At 37.0% G+C, this 27,233-nt stretch overlaps 5 protein-coding genes and 1 pseudogene across 5 annotated transcripts; 4 read left to right on the top strand and 2 right to left on the bottom strand.

The window, feature by feature from the left end:
* Positions 1 to 122: 122 nt before the first annotated feature.
* On the top strand, positions 123 to 2,648 carry LOC121806244 (probable tRNA N6-adenosine threonylcarbamoyltransferase). The gene is made up of 5 exons (XM_042206225.1): positions 123 to 543; positions 1,247 to 1,531; positions 1,638 to 1,793; positions 1,901 to 2,237; positions 2,462 to 2,648. The coding sequence occupies exons 1-4, from the start codon at positions 265 to 267 to the stop codon at positions 2,231 to 2,233; spliced, it is 1,053 nt and encodes a 350-aa protein (XP_042062159.1). The 5' UTR covers positions 123 to 264; the 3' UTR covers positions 2,234 to 2,237; positions 2,462 to 2,648.
* A 430-nt stretch (positions 2,649 to 3,078) lies between these two features.
* LOC121806411 lies at positions 3,079 to 5,575 on the bottom strand (annotated as a pseudogene).
* Positions 5,576 to 6,181: 606 nt separating this feature from the next.
* Positions 6,182 to 7,439, top strand: LOC121807256 (transcription factor MYB36-like). The gene is made up of 3 exons (XM_042207473.1): positions 6,182 to 6,437; positions 6,559 to 6,688; positions 6,851 to 7,439. Exons 1-3 carry the CDS (start codon positions 6,302 to 6,304, stop codon positions 7,254 to 7,256), a joined length of 672 nt encoding a protein of 223 aa, XP_042063407.1. The 5' UTR covers positions 6,182 to 6,301; the 3' UTR covers positions 7,257 to 7,439.
* A 7,197-nt stretch (positions 7,440 to 14,636) lies between these two features.
* LOC121807084 (meiotic nuclear division protein 1 homolog) lies at positions 14,637 to 18,192 on the bottom strand. The gene is made up of 10 exons (XM_042207283.1): positions 18,058 to 18,192; positions 17,345 to 17,425; positions 16,238 to 16,354; positions 16,048 to 16,086; positions 15,856 to 15,963; positions 15,715 to 15,777; positions 15,560 to 15,611; positions 15,381 to 15,425; positions 15,178 to 15,257; positions 14,637 to 15,032 (listed from the first exon to the last, which is right to left on the bottom strand). Exons 1-10 carry the CDS (start codon positions 18,058 to 18,060, stop codon positions 14,946 to 14,948), a joined length of 675 nt encoding a protein of 224 aa, XP_042063217.1. The 5' UTR covers positions 18,061 to 18,192; the 3' UTR covers positions 14,637 to 14,945.
* Positions 18,193 to 18,577: 385 nt separating this feature from the next.
* Positions 18,578 to 21,406, top strand: LOC121806492. The gene is made up of 7 exons (XM_042206549.1): positions 18,578 to 18,759; positions 18,873 to 18,934; positions 19,050 to 19,133; positions 19,786 to 19,840; positions 20,306 to 20,441; positions 20,805 to 20,855; positions 20,957 to 21,406. The coding sequence occupies exons 1-7, from the start codon at positions 18,651 to 18,653 to the stop codon at positions 21,054 to 21,056; spliced, it is 597 nt and encodes a 198-aa protein (XP_042062483.1). The 5' UTR covers positions 18,578 to 18,650; the 3' UTR covers positions 21,057 to 21,406.
* A 3,135-nt stretch (positions 21,407 to 24,541) lies between these two features.
* On the top strand, positions 24,542 to 27,054 carry LOC121806467. Its single transcript, XM_042206516.1, has 8 exons — positions 24,542 to 24,991; positions 25,107 to 25,192; positions 25,897 to 25,975; positions 26,053 to 26,112; positions 26,229 to 26,350; positions 26,441 to 26,512; positions 26,654 to 26,764; positions 26,867 to 27,054. Exons 1-7 carry the CDS (start codon positions 24,665 to 24,667, stop codon positions 26,754 to 26,756), a joined length of 849 nt encoding a protein of 282 aa, XP_042062450.1. The 5' UTR covers positions 24,542 to 24,664; the 3' UTR covers positions 26,757 to 26,764; positions 26,867 to 27,054.
* Positions 27,055 to 27,233: the final 179 nt, after the last annotated feature.

The raw sequence follows: 27,233 nt of genomic DNA on the forward strand, positions 1-27,233 counted from the left end.
ATCAAATAAAGCCCAATAATAAGCCCAATTAAGTTTATTGTAGACTACGTGACGTTTGAAAATAATGAAACAATTTCAAAAACTAATTTATATTGACTTTAAAAGAAGAGGAAAAAGGAATGGAAAAAAGTTTATTGAATAAACCCTCAACTTGTAACCGCCGTTTCTTCATCTTGTTCAGCCTATATTCTAGTTTCCATTTCTCTGTGGATTCGAACTCCTTTCTGTTGCACAATTCTCTGTTTTTTTCGTGGTGTGTTAGTTATGGCGGAGAAGAAACGGCTGATAGCGTTAGGGTTTGAAGGATCCGCTAACAAGATTGCGGTAGGCGCTGTGACGCTGGACGGTTGCATTTTGTCGAATCCTCGTCATACTTACATCACTCCGCCAGGGCATGGCTTTCTCCCCCGCGAAACCGCCCAACACCATCTCCACCATGTGCTTCCGCTCCTCAAATCGGCCCTCACTGAGGCCAACATTACACCACAGGATATTGACTGCCTTTGCTACACGAAAGGCCCCGGGATGGGAGCCCCTCTTCAAGTATGAATTCACTTAAATTGGTTTTTTTTGTATGTTATGTTGTTGTGCAGTCTCAGCTGGAATAGCTCTTAAGTACTTATTTGGATCCAAATAAATTCACCTCTATTACCAATTTGTAAAGCTAGGAGAGCATATTCACAGTATTTTCCCAGCTGAATTTTTTTCCAATTTGATATAGTTTGATTGGTGTTACTCTGGTTGAACTGATATTAAATGAGACCAAGTATCTGCTGAAGTTTGAGGGTAAATGTTCTTTTTTCTTGTGGAATACTATAAGACCATATAGAGACCTCTTGGGAATAATTATAAATTAGGCAATGAAATTTCCAGCAGCTCTGCACCAAAATATGAATGGCGGAGTAGTATCATTTTAAGCCTGGAAAACTGAGGAAGTGGTGAAAATTAAATGAAATACTGCAAACAATATGGATCGATTCCTTGCCGAGCAGAGGGTTATGCCTTTGATTCTTTTTATGAGTTCTTTGAAACGTAGGGAATGCCTAGATCCTTTTGTGGATGTGACAAATTGTTGAATTTTGATTTTTGTCCTTCCTTTCAGGACTTTTAAAATAGTGGAGTATAACAATTGAACACAACACTGAAATGACTGTGCTCTCTTAAAGCAGTTTTTATTGGTTATTTAACATTGGTATTCTCAGGTTTTCATTGTTAGAAGGCTTAAAATCATGTGTTTCTTTTGTAGATATCAGCTATAGTCATTCGCATATTATCACAACTTTGGAAGAAACCAATAGTTGGGGTTAATCACTGTGTAGCACATATTGAGATGGGGAGGATAGTGACCGGGGCAGATGATCCAGTTGTGCTGTATGTGAGTGGGGGAAATACTCAGGTCATTGCCTATAGCGAGGGCAGGTATCGTATCTTTGGCGAGACAATAGACATTGCAGTTGGAAATTGCTTAGACAGATTTGCTAGGGTTCTTAATCTGTCTAATGACCCTAGTCCCGGCTACAACATTGAGCAGGTATGGTTTTAACGAAGCTTTTAAAGCTGGTTACATGAACACAATTGCATATGATACAAAAACAACTGCTTGTGAGTTAGATCTAATTCCACCAGTTTCCTGCCAGCTTGCTAAAAAAGGAGATAAGTTTATAGAGCTTCCTTATGTTGTGAAAGGAATGGACGTTTCCTTTAGTGGGATATTGAGCTATATTGAAGCCACAGCAGAAGAGAAACTTAAAAACGATGAGTGCACACCTGCAGACTTGTGTTATTCCTTGCAGGTAATTTGGGACCATTTTCATTATAGATGGGCTAATATCTAGTCCTCATTTTTGGGGAGAAAAGGTAAAATTCTTATTGTATCTGGTTGCATATTGGGGATTTGCAGGAAACTTTGTTTGCAATGCTTGTGGAGATCACGGAGCGGGCAATGGCACATTGTGACAAGAAGGACGTGCTAATTGTTGGTGGTGTGGGATGCAATGAACGGTTACAGGAAATGATGCGTGTTATGTGTAGTGAAAGGGGAGGGAAGTTATTTGCAACTGATGACCGATACTGCATTGACAACGGGGCAATGATTGCCTACACTGGGCTCCTTGCATATGCTCAAGGCCAGACGACTCCGTTAGAAGAATCTACGTTTACCCAGCGATTCAGAACGGATGAAGTATTGGCAGTTTGGAGAGGGAAGGAAGATTTTAAATCAAATGGCAACTGACAAGGTATTCTCTAACTATGAACAATTCAACTTTTGTTTCTTTATTTTATTTTAATCTGATGCAAAGATTCTTTTGTGTACAAATGGTATTTCAAACTTGGAATTCATGGTTTACGGGGATCTCTGCAAATGCCAACATATTTTCTATGACATGAAATTTGCATAGTTACAGCTACTAATCGAATGATAGTCAACATTTTAATTACTAGTTATTTGTTTGCATTGCAGGCCAATCCACTGTATCATTTTCCATCAGGATTTCGTATTTGTTGTGTATTAGGATGTTGGATTAGGAATTACTCGATCATGTACTGATTTATACAGAAGATGTGATTCTTTCTCTTCCATTTTTTCTTCTATTGATCATATGTACTGATTTATACAGAAGATGAAATTCTCTTTTTTCTCTTTTTAATTTCTTCTACCGATCATGTAGTTGTTATTGTGTCCAAGAATCAAGATGACTCCAACTAATTTTAAGTCCAAGAATAAGCTTGATGTTGTAGTGCAATATTATCCATGCCATTTAAATAATACTAATATGAGTTGTTATAAGTTGAACATTTTATTTCATACATTATTCCCTGTGATATGTTATCTCTAAAACTATCCCAACATGGTGATCGTGATCTTCGACGGTCTATTTTGTTTGTAAAATGTTCCAAACTGAATTTCATTCTATTATACATCTGTTGTAGATTATGGGCTGTACAACCCTAACTATTTTCTCCCACTTTGATTAACTTGGGAATAAACTTGCTACCCTAAACTTTGAAGCAATCAAATAGGGCATGAAGCTTCTTGGGAATAACATGCATGTAAAGGTCGTAATCGAGAAGACGCACTATTTTTACTTGACATGTGATTTAGTTCCTCAATTAACTATGTCATTCCAAACTAGACAGAAAATAAATTTACAGGATGAAGAAAAGATGCCAAAGTTGATGAAAGAAAGAAATCGTCACGTGGGGATATCATACAAGCCATTGGAATTTATAGAAACCATTTAGAGAAGCCCTCACCTTCCTCTCAAGCTCATACTTCTACGCTTCTGAGTTACAGCGAAACGGCGTGCCTTTGCAGGATTGTACCCGACAGTCTACCAATTGCACGGAGGTCACCAACTGCAGAGAGCTCCTTCAAAAAGGAGTCGAATTTCTTAAAGGGTAATTTCATCCCCATGTTTAAAACTTCTTCCAAAAGTGAAATCGCATCCTTGGTATTATTGCATCCGAATAGTCCTTCAATCATCACGCAGTAGGTATCAGTATCACGAGCACAACCTCTTCTCTCCATCTCCCTCCAAGCTTCAACGGCGCCATCGGGCTCACCAATTCTGAAAAAACATCACAATCAGCATATTGTACGTTTGCACACTGGGTGAGCTTCCCACCACGTTCATTTTCCGGAAAAGACGAAGTGCCTCTTCACTATTCCTATTATCACACAGAACCTTGAGAAAGCAATTGTAAGTGACAATATCAGGAGGGTAGCTCGTCTGTCCCATCTCTTCCAAGAACTTATACGCTGCTTCGATTTTCCCAGCTGAACACATGGCATCAATCAGGTCTTTGTACGTAGACACATCATGAAGGCATCCACTAGCTATCATATCTGCTAAGATCTCGAAGCACTCATCCATTCTGTCATTCTGGACAAGTGCTACCATTATAATCGCGTAAGTTTTTGCTGTGGGAGAAGACATAGTTGAGCCTTTGGTCTTCATGAATTGCAGAATCTCAGCAGCATCTTTGAGCATCCCTGCTTTGCAGAAGGTATAAATGGCAGTGTTGTACGTGAAATATTCGGGCGTAAAACCCATACTGATCATATTCTCGAGCACGCCCATAGCTTTAGTCTAATCCTGCACCATCCAAAGAACAAAATGTTATACGTGTCAGCATTCGGCTTGACCTTGCTTCTTACTCTCTGGCACATCGCCTCAGCATCCTCAACGAGAGAGCACTTGCACATAGCATCCAATAGCAGATTTAACGAGTTTATCTCAGGCTGTGTCTTCATGCGTATCTTTTTCTTCTTCGCAAACTTCTGAAGATGCGTCAAGTGTTTCTCAATATACCGTCTCAAAATGGTCAGCAACACCTCAATGGGTACAGAGCTTTTACCGCTCCTTTTCATATAGTCAAGAAGATCACAGATGATACGAAACTGCCTCACCTAGTACTTAGTACTGGATAGAATGTCAATCATTCTATTATAGGATTCAGGCTCATGACTATAATGTTCTTGGTGCCCCACCCAATTAAAGAACCTGAATGCTAGCTTCTCCTCAAATCGAAGCCTGTCTAGAACCTCTACTACCAAAGGTGTTGTCAATTCAATGCCAAGTTCATCAAGAGCCCCCTCCATTTTATACTCGGGCTTTGCATAATCCAACACTGTTTTATAGACCTCATCAGCATGATCAGTTCCATCTGTATAAGATGGTTTGATCGATTCAAATTCCTCTGAAGTGCAATAGGGCCTAAACATAAGTGGATATGTAGTCACAAAATGCGGGCCGATGAGACTATTTCCGCACGGTACACAAGAGGCGTAAGCGAGCATTTTGCTGTAGTCTCTATAACAACTAAAAGCAACAGGATAAGGCGCTACTGCAACATGATAAGTGAATGATGGTGAAGATGCATTTCTCAATAATATGTGAGTTGTGTATAAGAGTGAAAGCCGCTGCGACATTGCGGTGAACATTGCACACAAAAGCATCAACAAGACCTTAATGCATAGTCAAAAGATACTATCAGTTATAAGTAAATGCAAGTTCAGAGGAAAGAAAGCACAATCATGCCGTTGACGCATTTCGTCGAACACCTAGGCGACATCAACATATTCCGATTTCCGACGCATTACAACTACAGAGCAGCTCAGGTGCTGCAGAAAATTTATCCGGCCAGAGTATTTCAAAAGCTTCGTGTGCTGGGGAACTGATCAGAGGAATGGAGGAAAACTGCCGAACGCGTACCTAAAAATCTATGAGTACGATACTCCATTTGCTAATTTGCTTTCACGAGGAAGGAGACTAATTCTAATGTTATTTAGTAATAATAGAAAAAAACTAATGTTGCTTATGTGTAAATATAAATTGTAAGAAACTAATCCCTCGTTTTCTTGTTAATAAAGACATTTTTTTGGCGGAGTTTAAGAATAATGTGTTAAATAGATGGTGAAAAAAGTAAAAAGAGAATAAAGTAAGAGAAATGAAAAGAGAATAAAATAAAAATGAAAATTAATTTTTATCAAAAATAAAAATAACTTAATTAGTTTAAAACTTATCAAAATAGAAGAAGAGCGTTTTGGTCAGAAAAAATTAAACGGAAATATTACTACTCCACTAGCATTGATGATTTAATGAGGTGAATTTAAGGATGGGCGTCAAGTAAGGCCCATTTGGAATTGAATTTTAGGGCCTGGCCCATTGTTCATTTTGAGAGTTGAAGATTCTATGTTTCAAAAGAGTGTGCTCAACTTCTGTCCGATCAGAGACCTAATAATGTACTACTTCCGTAAATCCCATAGGCCAGAGGTTACCATTAACGAAACTCAGTTGATCATAAAAAAATTATAAAGGGTAGAAAAAATGTCACCAAAAAAAAGTTTAACAAGTCCTCTTTCAACAAAGTCATACAAACTAAAAGTAGAGCCGACTATTCAGAGGATTAATTTATTCTAATCATCGTTCATACTCCTATTATTTAATCTTTTTTTTTACCATGCATTTTCAAGATGAAGTCATAGTTTTTATTATATGAATAAATCAAATCTGAGCAAAGCAAAATATCTATTGGGGGCCCTCGAGCTGATACTCAAACCAAAAAATGTTGACATATGTATTACTTGCCCATGAAACAAATTGACCAAGTTGTTTCCTTTATCCAACACAAGGGGAAAAATGTTAACACTTCAAACTCCATGTGGGGGAAAGAAATTAGCAAAGTACTCCAGTTGACAAAGTCAAGCTTACACCCATCCATAAAATCAGATACATTTCTTCCCCATATTTTGCCAACCTCTCTCTCTAAACATAATAGTGATCAAAGTGAGAGTTAAATGGGAAGAGCACCTTGTTGTGACAAAAGCAAGGTAAAGAGGGGGCCATGGTCTCCTGAGGAAGACACCACTCTCAGAAACTATGTTCAGAAGCATGGCACTATTGGAAGCTGGATTTCTTTGCCTCAAAAAGCAGGTACTACTAAATCTTTTTTTTTTTTTAAATTAAAAATTTCCTCAATTTTGTTTAATTTATTCATAGACACACATACAATACAATTACAAGCATACATACTCACTTTGTGTTGACGAAATAGGGCTGAAGCGATGCGGCAAGAGCTGTCGGCTGAGATGGCTTAATTACCTTAGGCCCAACATCAAGCATGGCGGCTTCACTCATGAAGAAGATTCCATCATTCTCACACTCTATCATACCATTGGAAGCAGGTATTTATCTCTTAATTCATTTCCAATTACATTCACTATACATGCATTGATGCCAAATTTTTCAATTCCTTTTTTATGCCAAGAATTTATCAGCAGACTCATTCCGCTACTAATCCATTATTGAACTATTAGTAGCGGATTTATAATGTATGTTATGGATAGGTGGTCCGTGATAGCTTCACAGCTTCCAGGGAGAACAGACAACGACGTCAAGAACTATTGGAACACCAAGCTAAAAAAGAAGCTATTGGCTGCCAATCATCCAACCGCCGCCACTACAACAATGGAGAGCATTAACTCAAAAATCGACAACATGTTGCCATATTTCCCGGTCGATGCAGAAATTGTGGACTCTCAGTTCCTACTTCCCGGCCTCAAAGAAACACCGGATTCCGCACCACTTCCTTCAGCTCATGCAAGCCTTTCAAACATTCATGTAAATGGATCATCCGAAGACGACTCGTTTCTGGTTGAATTAATGCCCTATGATGCCTTCGATTTCGTCCAAGACAGATTCAACCATCAACTTAACTATCTCGAACCGATGTATCAAAGTTATACGTATTAATTAAGTTATTCTATGTTAAGTTGAAGAAGAGAGGAGTGATGTTAATGCATTCAATAAATCTTAATGGCTGAAATTTAGTGGTAATGGATATGTGTTCATTAGTTTATGGTATATATAGTTGTGTTTAAACTACTAATGTTAATTAGCTGTCGTTGAAATTTTATGGTCTTTTTTAATTGATTATATGATACCAATGTCCACATGCAAATTTCTGTTTGAGATAATTGCAATATCTTACTGAAAATATAGTTTATGCTTGATCCAAATACTTAAAATTTCAAACATGGTATCAGTGCAACTAATGCCCAAACTACCAAAACTGAAAAGATGTCTAATAAACATGGATTTTACATGTATATAGGCGTTAGACTTGACTTGTGTTTGATTAATTATTATTATGTGATAGAAATATGATTTTTCTTATATTCCTGTCAAGAAAAGAAAAGAGTAGTGGATTGGATTTTGTGTCGCATACTCACCTTCTTATTGGGTGAGGCAGAGAGCCTCCAACGTCATTCTTCGGCATAGGTAGGCTAACTTTGTTATCTGAACTCGCCTTATTAGCTTCTTAGAAAATAATTAGGTATTCATGCATTTGCAATCCCTAATTCCCAATAATATTATCTATAGTATGGTGAAACACATGGAGACATAAACCAAGCTTAGTTTATTGGCATTCCTCCTTTTTATAAATTATAAGAGTGGAAGATTTGTGTACAAATCTCAATTTCTCAAACTCCAATCCAAAACAAATTGAAAAAAAAATACAGGGGTAAAAGAGTAATTAATTAGTAATTGAATTTAAGAGTAATTTTTGGTATGTCATTTAGCCATGGATGACCATATTGTATATACAGCCTAAACAAACACGTCCCATATGATATACACATCAAAGGAAAACTAATTTTTTTGGCTCTTGGATAAGTTTGAACCAAAGTTAAATATCATAATTATCATTGACTAATCTTGCAATAAGGAGTATTAGATTAGTAAAAGCAATTGAAGTAATTTTACTCGGGGGGGGTCTCTTGACTCTTGAGATCATTATCCAATAGTTTCTCCATATGTTTTAGTAATTGGTTTAGTATCGACATTTTTTGTCCTTAATCACAAAACGTAGGGTATTATAAAAACTTAGATTTGTTGACTTCACAACATGACGGTGTAAATAGTCTATCGCCCTATGCTTTGAATTGAATCAATTGTCTAAACCATCAATCCACATTTACATAATCCTTGTTGATAATAAATAACTATTGATGATACGTATATGGTCCCTTTGCAATTTCAAATTTAAGTTTCCTGTTTACTTCAATAATAATTCATATACTACTTCTGCTATTTCATCTTGATATGATATATACTGCATGTTATTGTTACAGACTCCACAAAAAGTAAAATAATTTATCAAATATTGTATTGATCCATGTATTATGTATATACTTCATTCCTGGATTGGTGAAACAGCCAGCATTCATATATATTCATGCTTGGTCTAACAACCCTTCAACTTCAACCCCACCAACCAACAAACACATGATTTTAGTAACTCTTATTATTTGGTGATGTTAGAGCATCTCCAATGGCGGCTAGCGGACCGGCTAGCCGATTCCCGGCGCTAGCCGGTTCGCTCGCCGAACCATTGGAGTCGGCTAGCGCCAAATCGGCGAAAAAATCGGCTAGTGGACGCCGATTCTCGGGCGCTGGCCGATGCGCTCGCCGATCGGCTGGCCGCCATTGTAGGCGGGCGATCGGCCAACACTTTTTTTTTAAAAAAAATTTGAAACACTATATATACGCGATTTACACGTCATTTTTATTCGCACCGCTTGTTTTAACGAGTTTTCTCTCTCACTTAATTTCTGTACAAGAGCAATAAAGCAAAATAGAGAACAAAAACGAGGGGTTTCCAGTGACGAGCGGGTCTCAAACTCCCACGGTACCCGTGGGAGGTGGATGGGGTCCGATGGCCGGGTACTACAACATGTACCCTTGGCAGCAGATGATGCCCGGGATGGCAGCCGGGGGTAGTATGGCCTTGACAGACCAGTGGCCAAACTGACGAGGACTGCAGGAGGATAGCGGATAAAGCCTTCCCCGTGCCCGGGTTTTATAAGGAGTTCACCTACTGGAACTGCTATGAGGTCCTGATGGACTCCGAGAAGTTTCAGGCAGGTGTCGATGCTGGCTGGCAGAAGAAGCAGCGTCTGAACTATGCCGGTGATTACAGCGGCAGCAGCGGCGGTTCCCACGACCTCCCCGAGGATGTTCAGGAGTTCCCGTCCCCTTCATCATTTACTCTCCGCACTCACCCGGTTGGGCAAAGGCGGGCGCAACGGGTAGCGAGGGGGTTGCCCAGGGGTCCCAGGAGGTCCAGTCGGCATCCCCCCTGTTGGCTCGTCGCCAACCGAGCTCGCCTTCTTCGCACGTCAACAAACGCGAGCTCAGATGCACAAGATCTTAGCTGAATGGACGGCGGCAACTGACCCGTGGAGAAGATGTGGTTGTTAATTATTTGTTTTTTATAATTTTGTTTATCGTGGCTAGCCTATGGCTTGTCCAGTTGCTTGTCCTGATGATGTGGCAGGAGGAGTTGTGGCTGGCCTATGGCTAGCCTAAAACCATAGTGGATGCTCTTACCGCAGACTTGGTCATTGTCTCACAATGTGTGGGTTATTACTACTTCCTCTAAATTAAACAAAATTTTCTAATTTCGGAAAAAGTTTATAGAACAACTTTTGTCTGATTTTCATTCTTTTATAGTACACCATATACAGCAAGTATTACTTGCATACAGTAGTTTTCATCTGTATGCACAGATATTCTGTTTTTTATAAATCTGAATGAGTTCTGGACTTGACAATTTGAAGTACATCATTTGGAGGGAAATTGGCTAAATGGAATAGTAGTACTTAATTAGTACGTTGCATAGCATAACAATACATGGTTTGAAGCGAGGTTAGTCAAGTGCACACATTGCCATGTTCTAGTCTCCACCGACCACAAGCGGCTACCCCAACGTTCAACTAAAATAGTCAACAAAAATCAATGGTAAACTCAAACTCACAACTCATAAATTGGCAAAATCAAAACCCAAAAATGACAAGAAAAGAACACTCTCAATATTAATAACAAACACTCTAACCCTTCATGCTTATTACTATTATATAGGAGTACTCTAGTAGTATGAAATTAAAGAGTGATCTTTTACGAATAGTATGGAGACACATTCGTATTTAAGAATAAGACACTGAATTTGGGGCAGCTAATATTATTGGATTCAGTTACAGAAAATAATACGGCTATTTGTAAAAATAATATTCTTAGGCTTACTTCAGTATCATGGAATTGAGCTTGTGGGATAACCAAAGCTTTCAATACGAAATCCAATGTTTGGTATTATAAAAAATTTGAATTTGGAATTGAATTACAATTTCATATTATAAGTATAGTATATAATTGGAATTCTAAACAGTCATAATATTAGTCACCTTCACTCACTACACTCACCGCACACATATTACACACACTTCATATCAAATCCTTCAAAATTCAATTCTGTATATTATCAATTTTACCGAACAAAAAATTTAAAATTGAATTATAATCCGTCAAATTCAATTACAATTTTTGTATTGAACGGACCCTTAATCTAGCCCAACCTAACAAAAAAAGCCCAAAAAATTGCCTTGGCCCACCAGTAACATCACTTATCCAGAGCATTACTCTGTGATGAACAAACTTTCCTCTATTTTAATAAAGAATCAAAATCCTTTCTGGATGAACCTTTTGAAGAATTGTTTACGTTATTACAGCAATTCTTTATTAAACAAGTACTACTCCTTATGGAATTGGAGTCTTCTTTTTATTTAGAGTGGTGTATTCGATAAACAGAAAGAAGATTATTAAGTTATGTGAAATGTTTCTGTTCTATACTTTATTCTGTGTTTCACACATTGCTTAAAAGTAATTTCATAGGTGTATCAATTTTTAATGAAATATACTAACTTAATAAATTTTTGGGAATAATGACAATATATTTGGCAAATCAATTAATCGTGAAGTGAACAAAACATTTCCATTAATATAAACCCAGCCAGCTTGCAGAAATAATATTAGTTTAAAATATGTTGGCCCTTCTGCCGAATTACAGTCATATCTCATCCAACGGTTACACACAAATCTGTACAAATTCCAACCCAAGACGAAAAAAGATAAAGAATTTATAATAAGTAAATTAACAAATGGGCAGAGATATATATAAAAAAAGAAAGAACAATTCAACTCCAAAAAGAATATAGCTTTGAAGCAAGAATCAGAAATTAACAAATGCAATCCACTAACTAAACCCAGAAACTGAAATTTCTTCACACAATTGACGTTGATCAATGAATGATGTATGTAATAGCCAAAGCAACAAGCATCAACACATATGCTATTCCTTGATCGATAGCAACCCCTGCATAAATCACCAAAATACAAAACATAAATTGTCAAAACATTTACAAAATTTAGACATGATTATACAAAAACATTATGAAAAAAAAATAAAAATAAAGACTGACCGTCGCTAGAAGGAGCAGGTGCTGGCTCAGATGCCTGCGCATTAATTGAAGGAGCCAACAATGCCAAAACAAAGGCAGCGATTACCATCACACTGTACAATCTCAAAACCTCCATTTTTTTTTTATTTTTTTTAAATTTAATTTTGTTTCTCAACGAATAAATCTTGGAAACAGAGAGTTTGTATACGAGAGAGAAATGAAGGGAGCTGCTTATTTATATGGAACCATTTTCCATCTGTCAAATTTTTTATTCCAGATTCTGAAGGGCTGTGAAGCGTCGATGGTGGACACGTGGACGGCTCAAGAGCGTCGCACGTTCTGTTTCCAGGTAAGATAGAGCTGTTGGATGAAATTAGTGTAAATTCAAATTAGTGGGGATATGCGACACGTGCGGAATAATTTAGCATTTCGAATTTGAGTGACCTGACCGTTGGGGACAACCAAGAAAGGCTTTCTGCTGACAAAAACCAACTAATTTAAAAAAAAAAAAAAAAAAAAACCAACTAATTTCTCGTTGTACAATCTTGGACTGTTTCTCTCTCCTTGTTAAACAAATTGAAGCAACATTGGTCTATACATCAAATTCATGTTAACGAATAAAATAACAAAAGTTTTCTTGTTTTTTACAAAAGAAACCTGAATAGAAGATTAATTCTTCAATGCGTGGAAACACCCATTTTTTATACTAATGAAAATCACTTGCATTAAAAATAAACATTCGATTCCTCCATGATTCGAATTCATCTGACAATTAGAATGATGTTTCCACAATAAATATTCACAATTTTAGAGCTGGTAATGGTATCAACGCATAATTGTCCTTTAAAACTAAGGTTGGTATGCTATATCCTAAAATTACACCACATTTCATTAATCAAATGCACATCTTTCTTGTACTTATATCTAATACTGTTATGTTGCATTGTTGCATATACACTAATAATATTTTCTTCACATTATGATAATACATTTCATATTATAGTGGCTTAGTAATTTTGGATTGATTTTTTCTTATAACACTTTGATATATTGCACATTGATATATTGTATGTAAGAATGAACTGAAGTATATCAATATCAACGCAATGATTAATTTTGAATATAAGTATTAGAATATTGTTCAGATAGACGGAGCAATAGAAAATAGTTGCACCTCGGTCTAACCCACATAGCCAGTCCATCAGGTTCCAAGTCAACCTACTTGGATTGCGAGCAAATTAAGTTATACTTTTATCGGGCTATAAATTTTTAATCTCTCTCTAAATTTAACAGGTTATTTAGGTTAACCTACGACTTGCGAGCTGCATTGATATCCCTAAAATTAATGAATCAATTATTGGAGTATATTTTTTAAACAACTTCGTTCCTTATAAATTGATACTCCATTAAATTATTAATTATGATTCACTGTACTATAATCATATTTATTTTAGAGTAAAGGCCAAAATTGGTCCTAAACATATGCCCATTTTATCATTTTCATCCTAAACATTATCTTTTGAATTTTTTGGTCCTGGACATTTCAAATCGGATCACAATTGGTCCTCCGTTAACAATTCCGTTAATATTTAACGGTCAACGATTTTAATCACAATTTTGACCAACTTAAACAATTTTTAATTATTTAATCATCAAAAATATTTTTTTAAATAAAATCATAAATAATTTGATTATTTAAAAATTATTTAAGTTGTAATAAATAATTTATGATTTTTTTATGATAAACACAATTTTGACCAACTTAAACAACTTTTAAGTATTTAATCATCAAAATTATTATTTTTAAATAAAATCATAAATAATTTAATTATTTAAAAATTGTTTAAGTTGTAATAAATAATTTATGATTTTTTATGATAAACACAATTTTGACCAACTTAAATAATTTTTAATTATTTAATCATCAAAATAAATTTTTTAAATAAAATCATAAATAATTTTGTTATTTAAAATTTTTTAAGTTGGAATAAATAATTTAATTATTTAAAAATTATTTAATTATTTCTAATAAATAATTTATGATTTTATTTAAAAAAATAATTTTGATGATTAAATAATTAAAAATTGTTTAAGTCGGTCAAAATTGTGATTAAAATCGTTGACCGTTAAATATTAACGGAATTGTTGACGGAGGACCAATTGTGATCCGATTTGAAATGTCCAGGACCAAAAAATTCAAAAGATAATGTTTATGACCAAAATGATAAAATGGGCATGTGTTCAAGACCAATTTTGACCTTTACTCTTTATTTTATAGTATAATAAATAATGTCAAATAATATTTTTTATTACATGTAATAGAAAATTAACCACCTACCACATGATGTTCTATTATTGATGATCATTTTTCCAACTAAATCATTTTCTTTCTGTAAAATGGCATCTCACTTTCAGCAAAGTCCTGTTCAATGTCATCGTCGATCATCATTGTATATTCCCACCTCGAATGCATTAAACTAACTCAACATCAAATAAATGTATTGTGAGCGTATTAAAACGAAACGAGTCAAATGACAAATTAGGCATAGGCATTCAATTGTAATTTTGATATATATATTGAATAATTCCAATATATGATATTGGAGAGGAATGAGCTGAAAGATGATTCATAGCACTCCTCTCATAGATTGTAATCCTGTTTTCTTTGTTCTTTCTTACGTTTTTCATAACTGGAAATTGGGTATGGCCGACAACAACTATTGATGGAATGGACCCGAACCCAAAAGATATACCACTGTAGGCACATTTCTGTGCATTATGAATTTATGATAAATTAAATCCTATTTATAACAGATAAACTATAATTGTGGTTTAATATTTTTTTGGATTTAAATCCACAACAGAGTTTTTTTCTCTCTGTTTTTTACTCTTCAATTTTTTGGCCCGACACAAAAGACCAATAGCAAAAGTTGCTAAGTTGACAAGATGTTAGATGTCACCAATACATTTTCAAAACTAAAAATGGGGAAATTGGCAGTTAACATTATCTCACTGTCACTATCAAGTACTCCGTAAGCATTGAGAGCAATCTTTATAAAGAGTCAAGAAAGCCAGCTTCTTAAAATCCCCTGATTTTCAATATATACTGTCTGCTGCTTTCTCACCTCAAGCTACAAAGCAAAGCCTAAACGTTCCCCTCGGTCTCACGGTTAGAGCAAACTGGAACAGGTGGAGGTAACTCCACATAGTCAAAGTCATCAGTTATTCCGACCTATTCAACATATTGACAAGCACAATCAAATCTTACTTAACATGGAAGGATACGGATACTAATCCTCGGATCTAATTCTTTTATCTAGTTCTTCCACAATCTCAAAAGATCTAATTGCATCTTAAGCTTGAATATAACTACATACCTCATTGTAAAGTTGCTCGAGTTGTTCTGTTGCCTGAGGAAAGTTTTTTGAGCACCATTGTCGCAGTGTGAAGATGTTATCTGCCAAAGCATAACATGTAACAGAAAGGGAAACAAGAGAAACGTAAATTACACAATGAGCAAAATTTATTGGAACTTTGAAGGAACAGAAAATGAATTCAATTATATATATTAGATAAGAACCTGTCCATCTATTAGCCGCTGCAAGAGCTACCTCAGCGGCTTGCTCTGCAGGAGAACATTACACGTAAGGATATGTAAAATAATTTAGTCCAAGAGAAACATGAAGAGGTGAAAGATCCACCGCTGACAGGGTTTAGGGAAAACATGAATTTTGAAACAGAAATGATGACAAAACTTACTCATTGCCTCAAATGTAGCTGGATCATTGTCTGAGTACTGTGAAATTTCATCCTAAACAACAACAGCACGAACTTCAGAGGTCAATACCAAAATAATAAGGCAACAGAAATGTTTTATAACAGAATGCATTTCCCACGAAGATTCGATATTTAACCTTGAGCTCATTATATTTCTTTTCAATAGCTTTAAGTTCAGCAAGAGCCTTCTCCCTTTCATCCTAATAGAGTGAGAAGCTTGTGAAACACTGTTCATCAACTAATGTAATCAGTAAAAGCTCTGCAGATGATGTACTTACAGATTCCTCTCGTCCCTTCTTCAAAGCACTGCACTGTTCATTAAGTTCTGCATATCGTCTTTCACTACTCTGGAGATCAGCGTCAAGCTTTTTCTGTATATTTCTTAACTGGAGCCAACTCACAGATTGGTTCAATCAAAATTGGCTTAAATCTCATTCTGATTCAATATATGAACTTAACTATCAAACAACCTGGTTACCAGCACAGCTAGGAAGACTCCAAAAGTATACCTGAAAAGATTGGAAGTATAATGAAAATTAGAGAGGATATCTATATAACTTAAAGCACAATGTCACATGAAGAACATATTATGCATAACCATTTCATGCAAGATAAAAGTAAGAAGCTATATATATTATCCATCTCAATAATGATACTCACAGATGTTCCAATCTTGTCTTTGAAAACAAGGTCGTCGTCTACTAGACTTTGGACAACATCTTTCACTGACTGCATAATCACGCCCTTTTTGGGACCCGATTTCTCGAGTTCCTTCAGCTATAAAAAGTTTCAGAAACAAGCAGTGGTCTTAGCAAGTAAAACATTTATATTTTGTGGATCAATTTCAATAAATAGAGCCTACTTCTTAAGGAAAATTGTGACTGTGAAACAAAATGTGTAACCCTGGGATATAAAGTAATCAGCAGAAGATAGTGGGTTGTCACACCAAGTGTTGGTAATACGTAAGTTTTTCAAGTGCATTAAATTTTTTAGATAAGCACCCAGTTCAATACCAAGTCTATATATTTTAATAATAGACATGTTGAAACTAAACCTTGAGCTCTTCAATCTGCATACAGCAAGATAATATAGAAGCTATATCTAAGAGAATTATAATGAAAAGAAGAAACATCTGAATGGAAGTATGGAACAAGGTTCCATTATTCAAATTAATAGCAAGAGCAAATGCCAGTCCCTAGTGGAGTGAACTATTGTGATGCCTTTCCTATTTCAGATTGCGTTATATGCACAGGCTATCTACTTGTGATAGTGTCAATTTACATATATTGAACAGAAGCAGATAATATTTCCTAGAATCTATTAGAAGCTGGCTGAAAATGCATACAGGTTATCAGTTTAATTTATTATATTTGTTACAATGGCACATGGAATGGTTCTTCACTTTCAGAAAGGTGAAGTGACATCCCATTTTACTTTAGCATATCATTTGTTAATGAGGAACCATAACGTCACAATAGTACTAAAGAAAATGCCAGAGTAGAACAAAGCCCCTTTATAACAAATATGATCATAAACTTAGGAAGCACTTGCGCCATTATGTCATCTTGATGACTAAACACGTGAGGAAAAAAATATAATGTTGCTGCTAGTTTGCAAAATGTATATGATGAATTAAATGGTTAAGGTAGCAATCCCCTGGGTAGAATCAGTAGATAGAGAAGAACCACTGGAAACGAACTGGATGATTTAAGTCATGAATGACATTAGAACTTAATTTAATCTTAACACACCGGTTGGGATTCTTACGAGAAAGAAATCCTGAGAGTCATAGAAAATCTGCAGCATTTTCTCACGTTTCTCCTCCAAAGAGAGACCTCTCTTCTTTGACTGCACATAACCAAAATAAATGTTAGAATTATGGAAGGGCTGCAACTGCTCTACTACGATATAAATAAAACAGAATCAATAAGTATCAGGAGTAGAAGATTTAATCCAATTTTAACATATAAGCCAATAGATACGTCGAGATCTGAATCCCAAATATGCATCAGAAAACATGCTGAATATATCAAATTTTCCATACAGATAATAGAACATAATACAAAAGTGGTGGAGATTTACAGACTGTAAAGAATCAGGAACAATGATCAAACAATTTTACCAAATTACTCCTTATATGTCGACTCTATTAAACACTCCAAATTACTACAATTTAACAAATAACATCAGTGTCTAATATGATCCTTATACTCACAAGTCTACCAAAATTAAAAAGCCCGTCCAATTCTCAACCTCCGGACCAATTACTATCCAATACACAGTCACTGTAAACTGATAAACACAAGCCTACTGCAACTTACAAACCTAGCGAAACAATAATTCTCAAATGTGGAAACAAAACGGCAGATAAATCGGCGAGTTCTCAAAGTAAATAGCAAAATCCGTCAAATGAGCAGCTAAACCGAAGCAATCTACTAATAGATCTTAAAAAATGGAAAAACAAAAAGCTAAGGGTGTACCATCGTGAAACGGTGAAGAGATAGAGGCCGTAAAGTAGAAAGCAGCACACGAGTAGTGAGGAAGCCGATGGATTTGGCGAATGAAATGGTTTCGCGCTTTTACGCCTCTCCATATATAGTTTGGCGCGACAAATCCATTTTTAACTCCACCCCATTTACCCTTTCTATTTTGTTGTGACTCGTGACTAGTATGATTGTTATAAACTTCATGAATCAATTTTACATCTTTCTATAACTAAAAGATCATATAACTGCACAAGTGCAAATCTAAGTGAAACATTTTTCAAATTATAATAATAATTACAATTGTTAAGATATTAGGATTAAATTAAATATATAAAATATAAATAATCTTTATGTAAATCAAACATGTTCACATAATGGATCTACACAAACAATATAGTCTCCTACTACTAATATTATTTGACTTGTCAATAAATTATTTAATTTAATTACTAATTTTATTCCATAAATTCGAATAAGAAAATCCAGAAATCAAAAGAAATTTGGCATCTATTGAGATTGAGTCCGAGTCAGAGAACTCAAACGCCAATCATATAAGCCTACTATCGACAAAGAAGTAATTCAGAGGAATGATGCAGAAGCTCGCGAGAACATTGAGAAAATCGGCGGGGGATGTTGACGGCGACGACGACTACTCGCTTCCAACTCGAGACGACTCCCGTCCGATTGACATCCAAGGTGATTTTCTGTTTGCAGATTCTCTTTTCATTTTTTTTCGAATTTGGGTTGGAGTCTATGAGTGAATTACAATTTGTTTTAAGTTGATGAATGGCTTATGTGTGTGTATGCAGAGCAAGAGGAATTAGTCCGGTCCCTGGAGAAGATTCACGCCCAACAGTCTCTTCTATGGAGGGTTTGTGCCTAAAATCCTTACTCTTAATTGGCCTAAAAACCTTCTACTTTTGATTGACGCTATATTTTTCTCTTGAATTAATTGTCTGTTTTCCCCTCTTCTGATATTGCTGTAGAGTGTGTTTGCCGGACTGCTTTTCTGTTACATGATTTTCCTGGTTTATTCAATGTATCAACAGGCCTTTTCTCCATGGGATTTGGTATGTTTTCTATCATTTGATCTCACACCGCAACTGTGTTTATTTATCTACTCCTTTAACATTTACTAGCTGCATGTAAATGCTCATCAAAATGGCATTCGGTAATCTGATAGTTTTCTTGCTCTGCTAATGATGACAATGAGGAAGCTACACATCCTTCATAATTTGAATCAAAATCTTTGCATTTACCATTTCAAGGATTGAATCTAAATCTTTGCATTTACCATTTCAAGGAGGACTCTATGCTGGCAGACATAAATTAAACAACATTAAGAAAACATGTAAAGTATATTTATTTGCTAGTACATTTTAAAATCATTTAAAATTATTCGAAACTTTTAGGGGAAATAATGTTAATCTCCACTTTTTAGTTGATTTTGTCCGAAGTATAATGATCTTTGAGTATTTAACTTTATCGAAGTAAATATGAGACGTCATACGTTTAAAAATCTACCATGGGCTGATTATTGACTCTGGGATATAGTGTATGGTTTCTCTTATGACACTTTAACTGGCATTTCATTTCATATGGTATGAATGAAAACCTGCAAGTGGATGGGTTGAGCAAATCGTTACAGCAAGTTGGTCACATTTAGGAAGCAATAAGGGTTTATGGCATTTTTTTCATGTTGCTATTTTTTACCATTTGCAGCAGTATCATGCTTACTTCATGTATGAGATTGACTCAGGGAGCATTGTAGCTGCAGGTTTGTCTTCTCATCTTCTCTATTTGCTCTGTCTGCTGCTCTTTTTTGTATACACGATAAGCATGCTATTTCATCCAATTTGTCACTATTGAGCTCTTTCCATGATTGGATGGATACTCATATAGAATGGGTAGATGATCTGGGTTTGTGAATTTGTATATTGTTATTTGGCCCTTACTTGGGAGCTGTGCAAGCTTTTACCCGGTCTTGTCCTACTTTAGTGGTTTCTTGAGGCCACCCAATGGCCATGTATTTACCAAAACACTTGTTTATATGTCAAAGGTTACTTCTACACTGATAAGTTTCAAGTTGGAGAATACTTTTGTAATTCACAACACCTTTTAACCCTTGGACATAAGTTGACTAATGAAACTGATATTTTGTTCCAAGTTCCAACTTATATTTTGTATAATAGTATGAATTTAAGATCTTGCATCACTCTATTTAATTGAAACTATGTTCCAGAGCTGGTTGCTGTTATCACATGTTTGATGATCATCACTGGCCTCATGCATCACTCAAAGAGCCGTCACCTTTGGATTTGGTACTCTTTTCTCCCTGGTACATTACTGGCAATCTTCTGGTTGCACCACATGCTGAGGTGAGCTGTTAATATGTGCAGTGAAGTCCTTTTGCTATATTTTAACTCATTTTTAGATGAGGAATTGTGGAATTTATTTACTGTAGTTATTATTTCTTGGAAGTGTATTGATTATGTGTGGCTTATATTCAATTTTCAACAGCTGTAAACCAACACACTTGCCACTTGCCCCAAGTTACTCTATTATTCGTCCATCCATTTCTTTAATGAATTGGTGTTGGGTCACTACTTTCAAGATTTTATTACTCTGCTAGTGAATGAGAACTTAAAATGACTTGGTCGTAAAACTAAAAAACATGTTGAAGAATCCTTTTTGTGTGTATGATTTCAATTTCCCATGTTAGATTTATGTCTCTCATGCAGGTTGGTGAAGTTTAGATGGGAAATCATGTGGGTTCCTTTGGCGCCATTATGGTAGACCCTAATTCACAGTTTCCGAATTTTTTCAGAATAAAGTTAATTTAGTTCATGCTTGCATTTTTGCTAACTGAAAGCATCGCTCCAAACCCTTTCAGTGGAGCTGGAGTATGCCTATATGTGGATAGCTTACTCAACGGGTCATCTGAAGAAGTCAGGAAACTTCGTGGATATATGTATGCTTACAAGGCTTACTAAATTGTTTGCTCTACCTACAGAAGGATCTCCTATGTACAAAGCTTGCTACAGTTCTCAGCTTGTGCTTGATCCATGGATGAGCAAGTTATTGCTTTACAAGAGGGCTTTGTTTCTATTTGAGATCCATGCATGTTTTATCTGTGCAATATATGATTTTGAGATGAAGTATATAGTGGCCTACATTGCTAGTTGATTTGATATTGTACATATCTCAATTTTTGCTTATGATCAGAATATCAGCTTGGTAGTTCAATTATCTGCATTATAATTGTCTTACACTTATATAGACATTCATTTGATGAGCATCTCATTTATCTCGATGACTTATGCTTTTAACCATTTGGATATCAGATCTGGACCATGTGGTAATTGATCATTGGAATTCAAGTCGTTTACTAATACTAGTTGAGGTGGTTGTTTTTGTGGTATTATAGTAGGAGTACTACATGTTTATGGGCACTGCATTTTGCATTTAACACCTACTCCTAATTCAACCTTGTTGCCTTTCTTATTTGTATACTATGATATGTATATAGTATTCATTTTTGTATATCAATTGGGCTTTTATAATAGTACATGGTAGTATTGTTACAAGAAATGTCACCATCGGAGTGTGTTATATTGCTAACTTTTTAAGTTACTAACTCTGTTAACTCATCAATGCAGTGTATTAAAAATGATAACACGATGTCAACACATAATGTCAACCCCATATATTGAAATGTCATCGAATTGATATTTTTTAAACATTGCGTTGATTCGTTGAATTGTACTCTAATTACCTTTAAGTTATTATTGACATAATTAATTTTATATATTACATAAAAATTAAAGCTTAACGTGTTTAAATAAAAAAAGATAAACTAATTTATTAAATGTAAGATTAACCGATTACCCAATAAAATGGATATAGATTTTTAGATATGTTAACTCTCTTGTTAATTTCAATAATTTGAAACATTACTTTATTTTTATTAAATTAAATTTGGAAGAATTGGAGAAACCCAAATCACAAGGATAATAAAAATATTGTATGAAGATTATATGTTAGAGCATCCACAATGGCGGTGAGCGGATCGGCTAGCCGATCTCCGGCGCTCGCAGGTTCGCTCGCCGAACCATTGTAACCGGCAAGAGCCATTTTGGCAAAAAAATCGGCTAGCGCAAGCTGATTCGCGAGCGCTGGGCGATGCGCTCGCCGGTCCGCTCGCCACCATTGCAGGCTCCGGACCGGCAAGCGATCGGCGGGCGATTTTTTTTAATTTTCGAAAACTATATATACGCGTTTTGCACGTCATTTTCATTCGCACCACTTGTTTTAACAAGTACTCTATCTATCTTAATTTCTGCACAAGATCAACAACGTGAAATGGAGAACAACAACGAAGGTACTCCAATGACGAGCGGGTCTCAAACTCCCCCGGTACCCGTGGGAGGTAGATGGGGTCCGATGCCCGGGTACTACAACATGTACCCGTGGCAGCAGATGATGCCGGGGGAGTATGCCGGGGGGTTACCGGCGATGCCGGGGTGGACACCCGGTATGCAGATGATGCTGGGGTGGGCACCCGGGATGCAGATGATGCCGGGAGGGGTACCGGCGACGCAGGGGACGCCCGGGGGGAGGGGGAACGTCTATCGCCCCAGTTTTGATTTTTCGACTGCTTCTTCGCACACATCGACCCAGCGGAGGCGCAGTTCACGCAATATGAGAATTTCTCCTTAGAGGAGTTGGGGTTTGATCTTCTCGGTGCGGAGGAAACTCCTGTTCAAACGGGGGGGAGTAGGGCAGGGGTCGGAGCCCCCAAAGAAGAAGGGCAAGGGGAAGGGCAAGAGGGTCGGCGAGTCGTCGCAGCCGGTTGAGGACGACTGCTCGGTACGGAGGAGGTGGACGGATGCAGAGAACGTCGCTCTGTCCAAGGCGTGAGTGAGTGTTTGTGATGATCCCCTCACTTCGAACAATCAGAGGATCGTCAACATGTGGGCCAAAATAGCAGCAGCCTACAAGACATTTTGCCCGGAGGGGAGGCAGCGCAACGGGGAGGAGAGCCGGAAGGCGTGGGACCGAATCAGGGCTGGGGTCTCCCGATTTTCGGGCTTGTACGCCAACGCCCTCCGCATGCAGAGCAGTGGCCAAACGGAGGATGACTGTAGGAGGATAGCGGAGAAAGCCTTCCCCCAGCCCGGGTTATATAAGGAGTTCACCTACTGGAACTGCTATGAGGTGCTGAACGACTCCGAGAAGTTCCGGGCAGGTGTCGACGCTGGCTGACCGAAGAAGCAACGACTGAACTATACCGGTGATTACAGCGGCAACAGCGGTGGTTCCCACGACCCCCCCGAGGGTGCTCAGGAGCTCTCGTCCCCTCCATCGTTCGCTCGCCGAACTCGCCCAGTTGGTCAAAGGCGGGCGCAACGGGAGGCGGGGGTAGGGCTGGGAAAATATACCGAAATACCGCACTTACCGTACCGAAAAAATGCAAAAATACCGAATTTTCGGTATACCGTACTTTTCGGTACGGTATCATACCGTACCGACAGTTTTAGGTACGATAAAGGCATGCATTTTGTATATACCGCGTTATACCGCAATTGCGGTACATACCGCAAATTTACGGTATATACCGCAATTGTGGTATATACCGGAAATCACGGTATACCGCGGTATACCGAAATTACGGTACGGTATACCGACAAAAGCGGTACGGTAACAATATCTAAATTTTGGTATACCGACTTTTCGGTATACCGCAATTGCGGTATCCCGACAAAAGCGGTACGGTAAAGGTATGGTTTTTGGTCATACCGCACAATACGGTACGGTATGCGGTATGACCATTTCGGCGCGGTATACCGTACCGTTCCAACCCTAGCCGGGGGGTCCGAGGAGGTCCAGTCAGCATCCCCCTTGGCCAGTCAACAGAGGATCTCAATTTCTTCGCGCGTCAACAAACGCGTGCTCAGATGGTCAAGATCTTAGCCGATTGGAAGACGGCAGACCCCGAGGAGAAGAGCTTTCTTCACGCATTGCTCGTGAGCATGCGTGACGATTTGAAGACCGGGGGGCACAGGGGGTACTGGCGGCGACGTATGCGGCGGCGATGGGGGCGACGAAGACGAGGAGTGAGACGGAGGTCGGGTTTTTTTTTTAATTATGTAATTTTTTTAAATTAATGTATTTTTTTTAATGTACTTTTTTTAAATTAATGTATTTTTTTAATGTACTTTTTTTAATTTAAATAATATTATTTATCTGTGTCGTAAATTTAATTCCGTATTTTGTGTGATTGTCAATTATTTGTTTTATATAATTAGGAGTGATGTGGCTAGGCTATTGCTGAGCTATTCCTGGGCTATTTGTTTGTCCTGATAATATGCCAGGGGGATTTTTAGTGCTGATGATGTGGTAGGAGGAGTTTATGGATGGACTATGACCGGGCGAAAGCCATTATGGATGCTCTTAGTGCTTTAGTTGAAGAGTTGATTTAATCTGCATATCTTCTTCACTCTTCAATGGCCGACTGATAAGCTTTGCAATTCTTCCGCTAAACTCTTCTCCTCCACATTGAAATCGAACACATTCAATTTCAATATAACCCTCAATCCTCATGCTTATCCTCCAACCCTGTTTCACCGCTCTTCCGCCAAACAAATTCCTCTCCTTCCGCCGCGCCAAACCGCTGCATCATGCCGGATTTTATTCCGGTCTACTCTCACCCGTCACGCGTATGAGGACCAAGACTCCCCACTCGCAACTCGAAACAAACGGTTTTGGTGGCCGAGATGATGAAGAACTTGAAGACGCCATCGATGTCTCTTGGGCTGGAGGCGGGTTTGGGGGTCGACAAGGCGAAGACAATGATTACGATAAAGACCCTGAGTTCGCCGAGATTATGGGCTCCTGCCTCGATGACCCGGATAAAGCTAAGTCCAAGGTCAGTCGAAATCATTTTTTGGAAATAAAATTGGGGTTCATTTAATTGAATTTCAGCTTAATTTTGTTTTAGTTTTCCTTATGTGTGGTGTATGTAATTGTATGATATTGGAAAGATGGAGGAGAGGTTGAGGAAGAAGAGGAACAAAATACTGCACACGAAAACTGGCTCAGCAAACCCAATGAAGGTGCATTTTAACAAGTAAGTGGACTTGCATTTGTATACCAAGTTTGGATGCAACTTGCTCATGAATCTGCTTATGCATACATGGTTTAGATAGAGGCAAAACTTAGTTGATTCGGATTTGTCTGAGGTACTTGTTTGGATTTTCAGCTGGCTGATTTGCTGGCCATGTTATTTAGAGATTTTGTTCCATATCATTAGAAATGCTTGACCTATACTAGTCTGCATTATCTGCACTTTGGGTTTTGATTCAGTAGGACTTTGGTTTGCATTACTTACACACTAATTTTCTCATTTGGGGCACACATCAAGATATCTTAATCCCGGTGAATATCAAGATAAAGCATTATGGGGATGGGACTTTGGAGGCATTTGTTTTCATTGTTATATACTAAATGATATGGCAGACATTGCTAAATATGAATCAAAGATGTAAGTTGCAAATATCTCATTCTGATGTCTCTCAAACATTATATGTATATACTACTCTCCATACTCACAGTTTTGTTTGGAGAAACCTTATGTTTTCTATATTGCATCCTGTGTTATTACATTGTACTGGAGATCAAAGTCCTAAGTTTTTAGCTAGAGATTATTATGACTCAATTTACTTGTCACTATCTTTCTAAGTTTTTGGTTTCCTTTTTCATGGAAGACGCATAAATGCCTTCTTGTTTTCAATACATTGGTTAAGTGACCCATTTCCTGGATCATGTGGCCAGATTTGTTTTCTCAAATTCGTATATATGGTTGGAATTCTACAATGCTCCACTTGAGCAAGATATTTCATTGATCAGCGATGTGAGTTTCTGTCACCCAATTCCTTTAATTTAGGCACTTAATCAAAGTTATTTATTCTTGAATGAACTTGTATTCAGACCATTCGATCATGGCACATTGTTGGACGACTTGGTGGGTGCAACTCTATGAATATGCAGGTAAAGATCCTTCAACACACATTTCTTTACATCTAGCGTGAATAAACATTGGAGAATTGCAGAACCACAGATGCCTATTCCTATAATCAGTTGATTTCGTGCTCTGTTTTCTACAGCTATCACAAGCTTCTTTGGACATGAAACCAAGTTACGATGCTATTCAAGGAGCAAATGTGACTCCAACCACGTTTTACAACATAGGCGACCTTGAGGTCCAACATAATTTAGCTCGAATATGGTAAAGTATTTGATCTTATAAGTTATTTAGGGGTTGGAATGTGTCTCTGACGAGATCCAATACAATGTATTTTTGCTTATTTACTGACAGGGTTGATATTGGCACCGTGGAACCATTACTCTTGGATATTTTGATTAATGCTCTAACACAATTAAGCTCTGAGTAAGACACAAAACTCTCTCGTTTCTGCCAATATTTTTTTTCAGTCTTGCTCTACGAGTATCACCAGAAAACTGCTGATATATTGCTTCATCTGCCGATGATAGTATTCTCGTCTCTGACCAGTTCGACTTGAATGCACAGTTATGTCGGGATTAAACAGGTGATGTTTGGTGGATCTGAATTTGAGGGATGGGAGGAAAACTTGAAATCTGAGGATGTAGGATACAATGTTCACAAGATCTAGAAAAATCGGTACGTATGTTTTAGTTTTTTTGTGAGATTCTATATTTAACTACCTACATTGTATAGTATAGTTCATGATTTTAAGACCAACTCTCCTACATTATTATCCAGTTTTGCCGCTTTGGCATTTCAACAGAGCTCAGCTGGGATTTCAAATAGCCCTTTTTCCAGCGAAGAAGCTTTACATGATTTAGGGAAATTTTGTCATGTTTCATTTCTAAGAATGTGCTTAAATTGAATGTCTTTTGTATCAATGCCTATAATAGTGATGGATTAAGTATTGTTTTTTTTGCTAAAAAGGAAATTGATCAAACAAGAATACCATCCACACATAAAAATAGCAACTATTTCCATGAGGGGATATACATCTTTAAGTAAAAAGAGTGGGAAAATGTGTACTTTTTTATTAAAAAAAATAATTCTACTTCTATATAATGGAAAAATGACTATACTATATTAAACAGAGGGAGTATTATTA

The sequence above is a fragment of the Salvia splendens genome, chromosome 6 (assembly GCF_004379255.2).
Source record: "Salvia splendens isolate huo1 chromosome 6, SspV2, whole genome shotgun sequence".
NCBI classification, from domain to species: domain Eukaryota; kingdom Viridiplantae; phylum Streptophyta; class Magnoliopsida; order Lamiales; family Lamiaceae; genus Salvia; species Salvia splendens.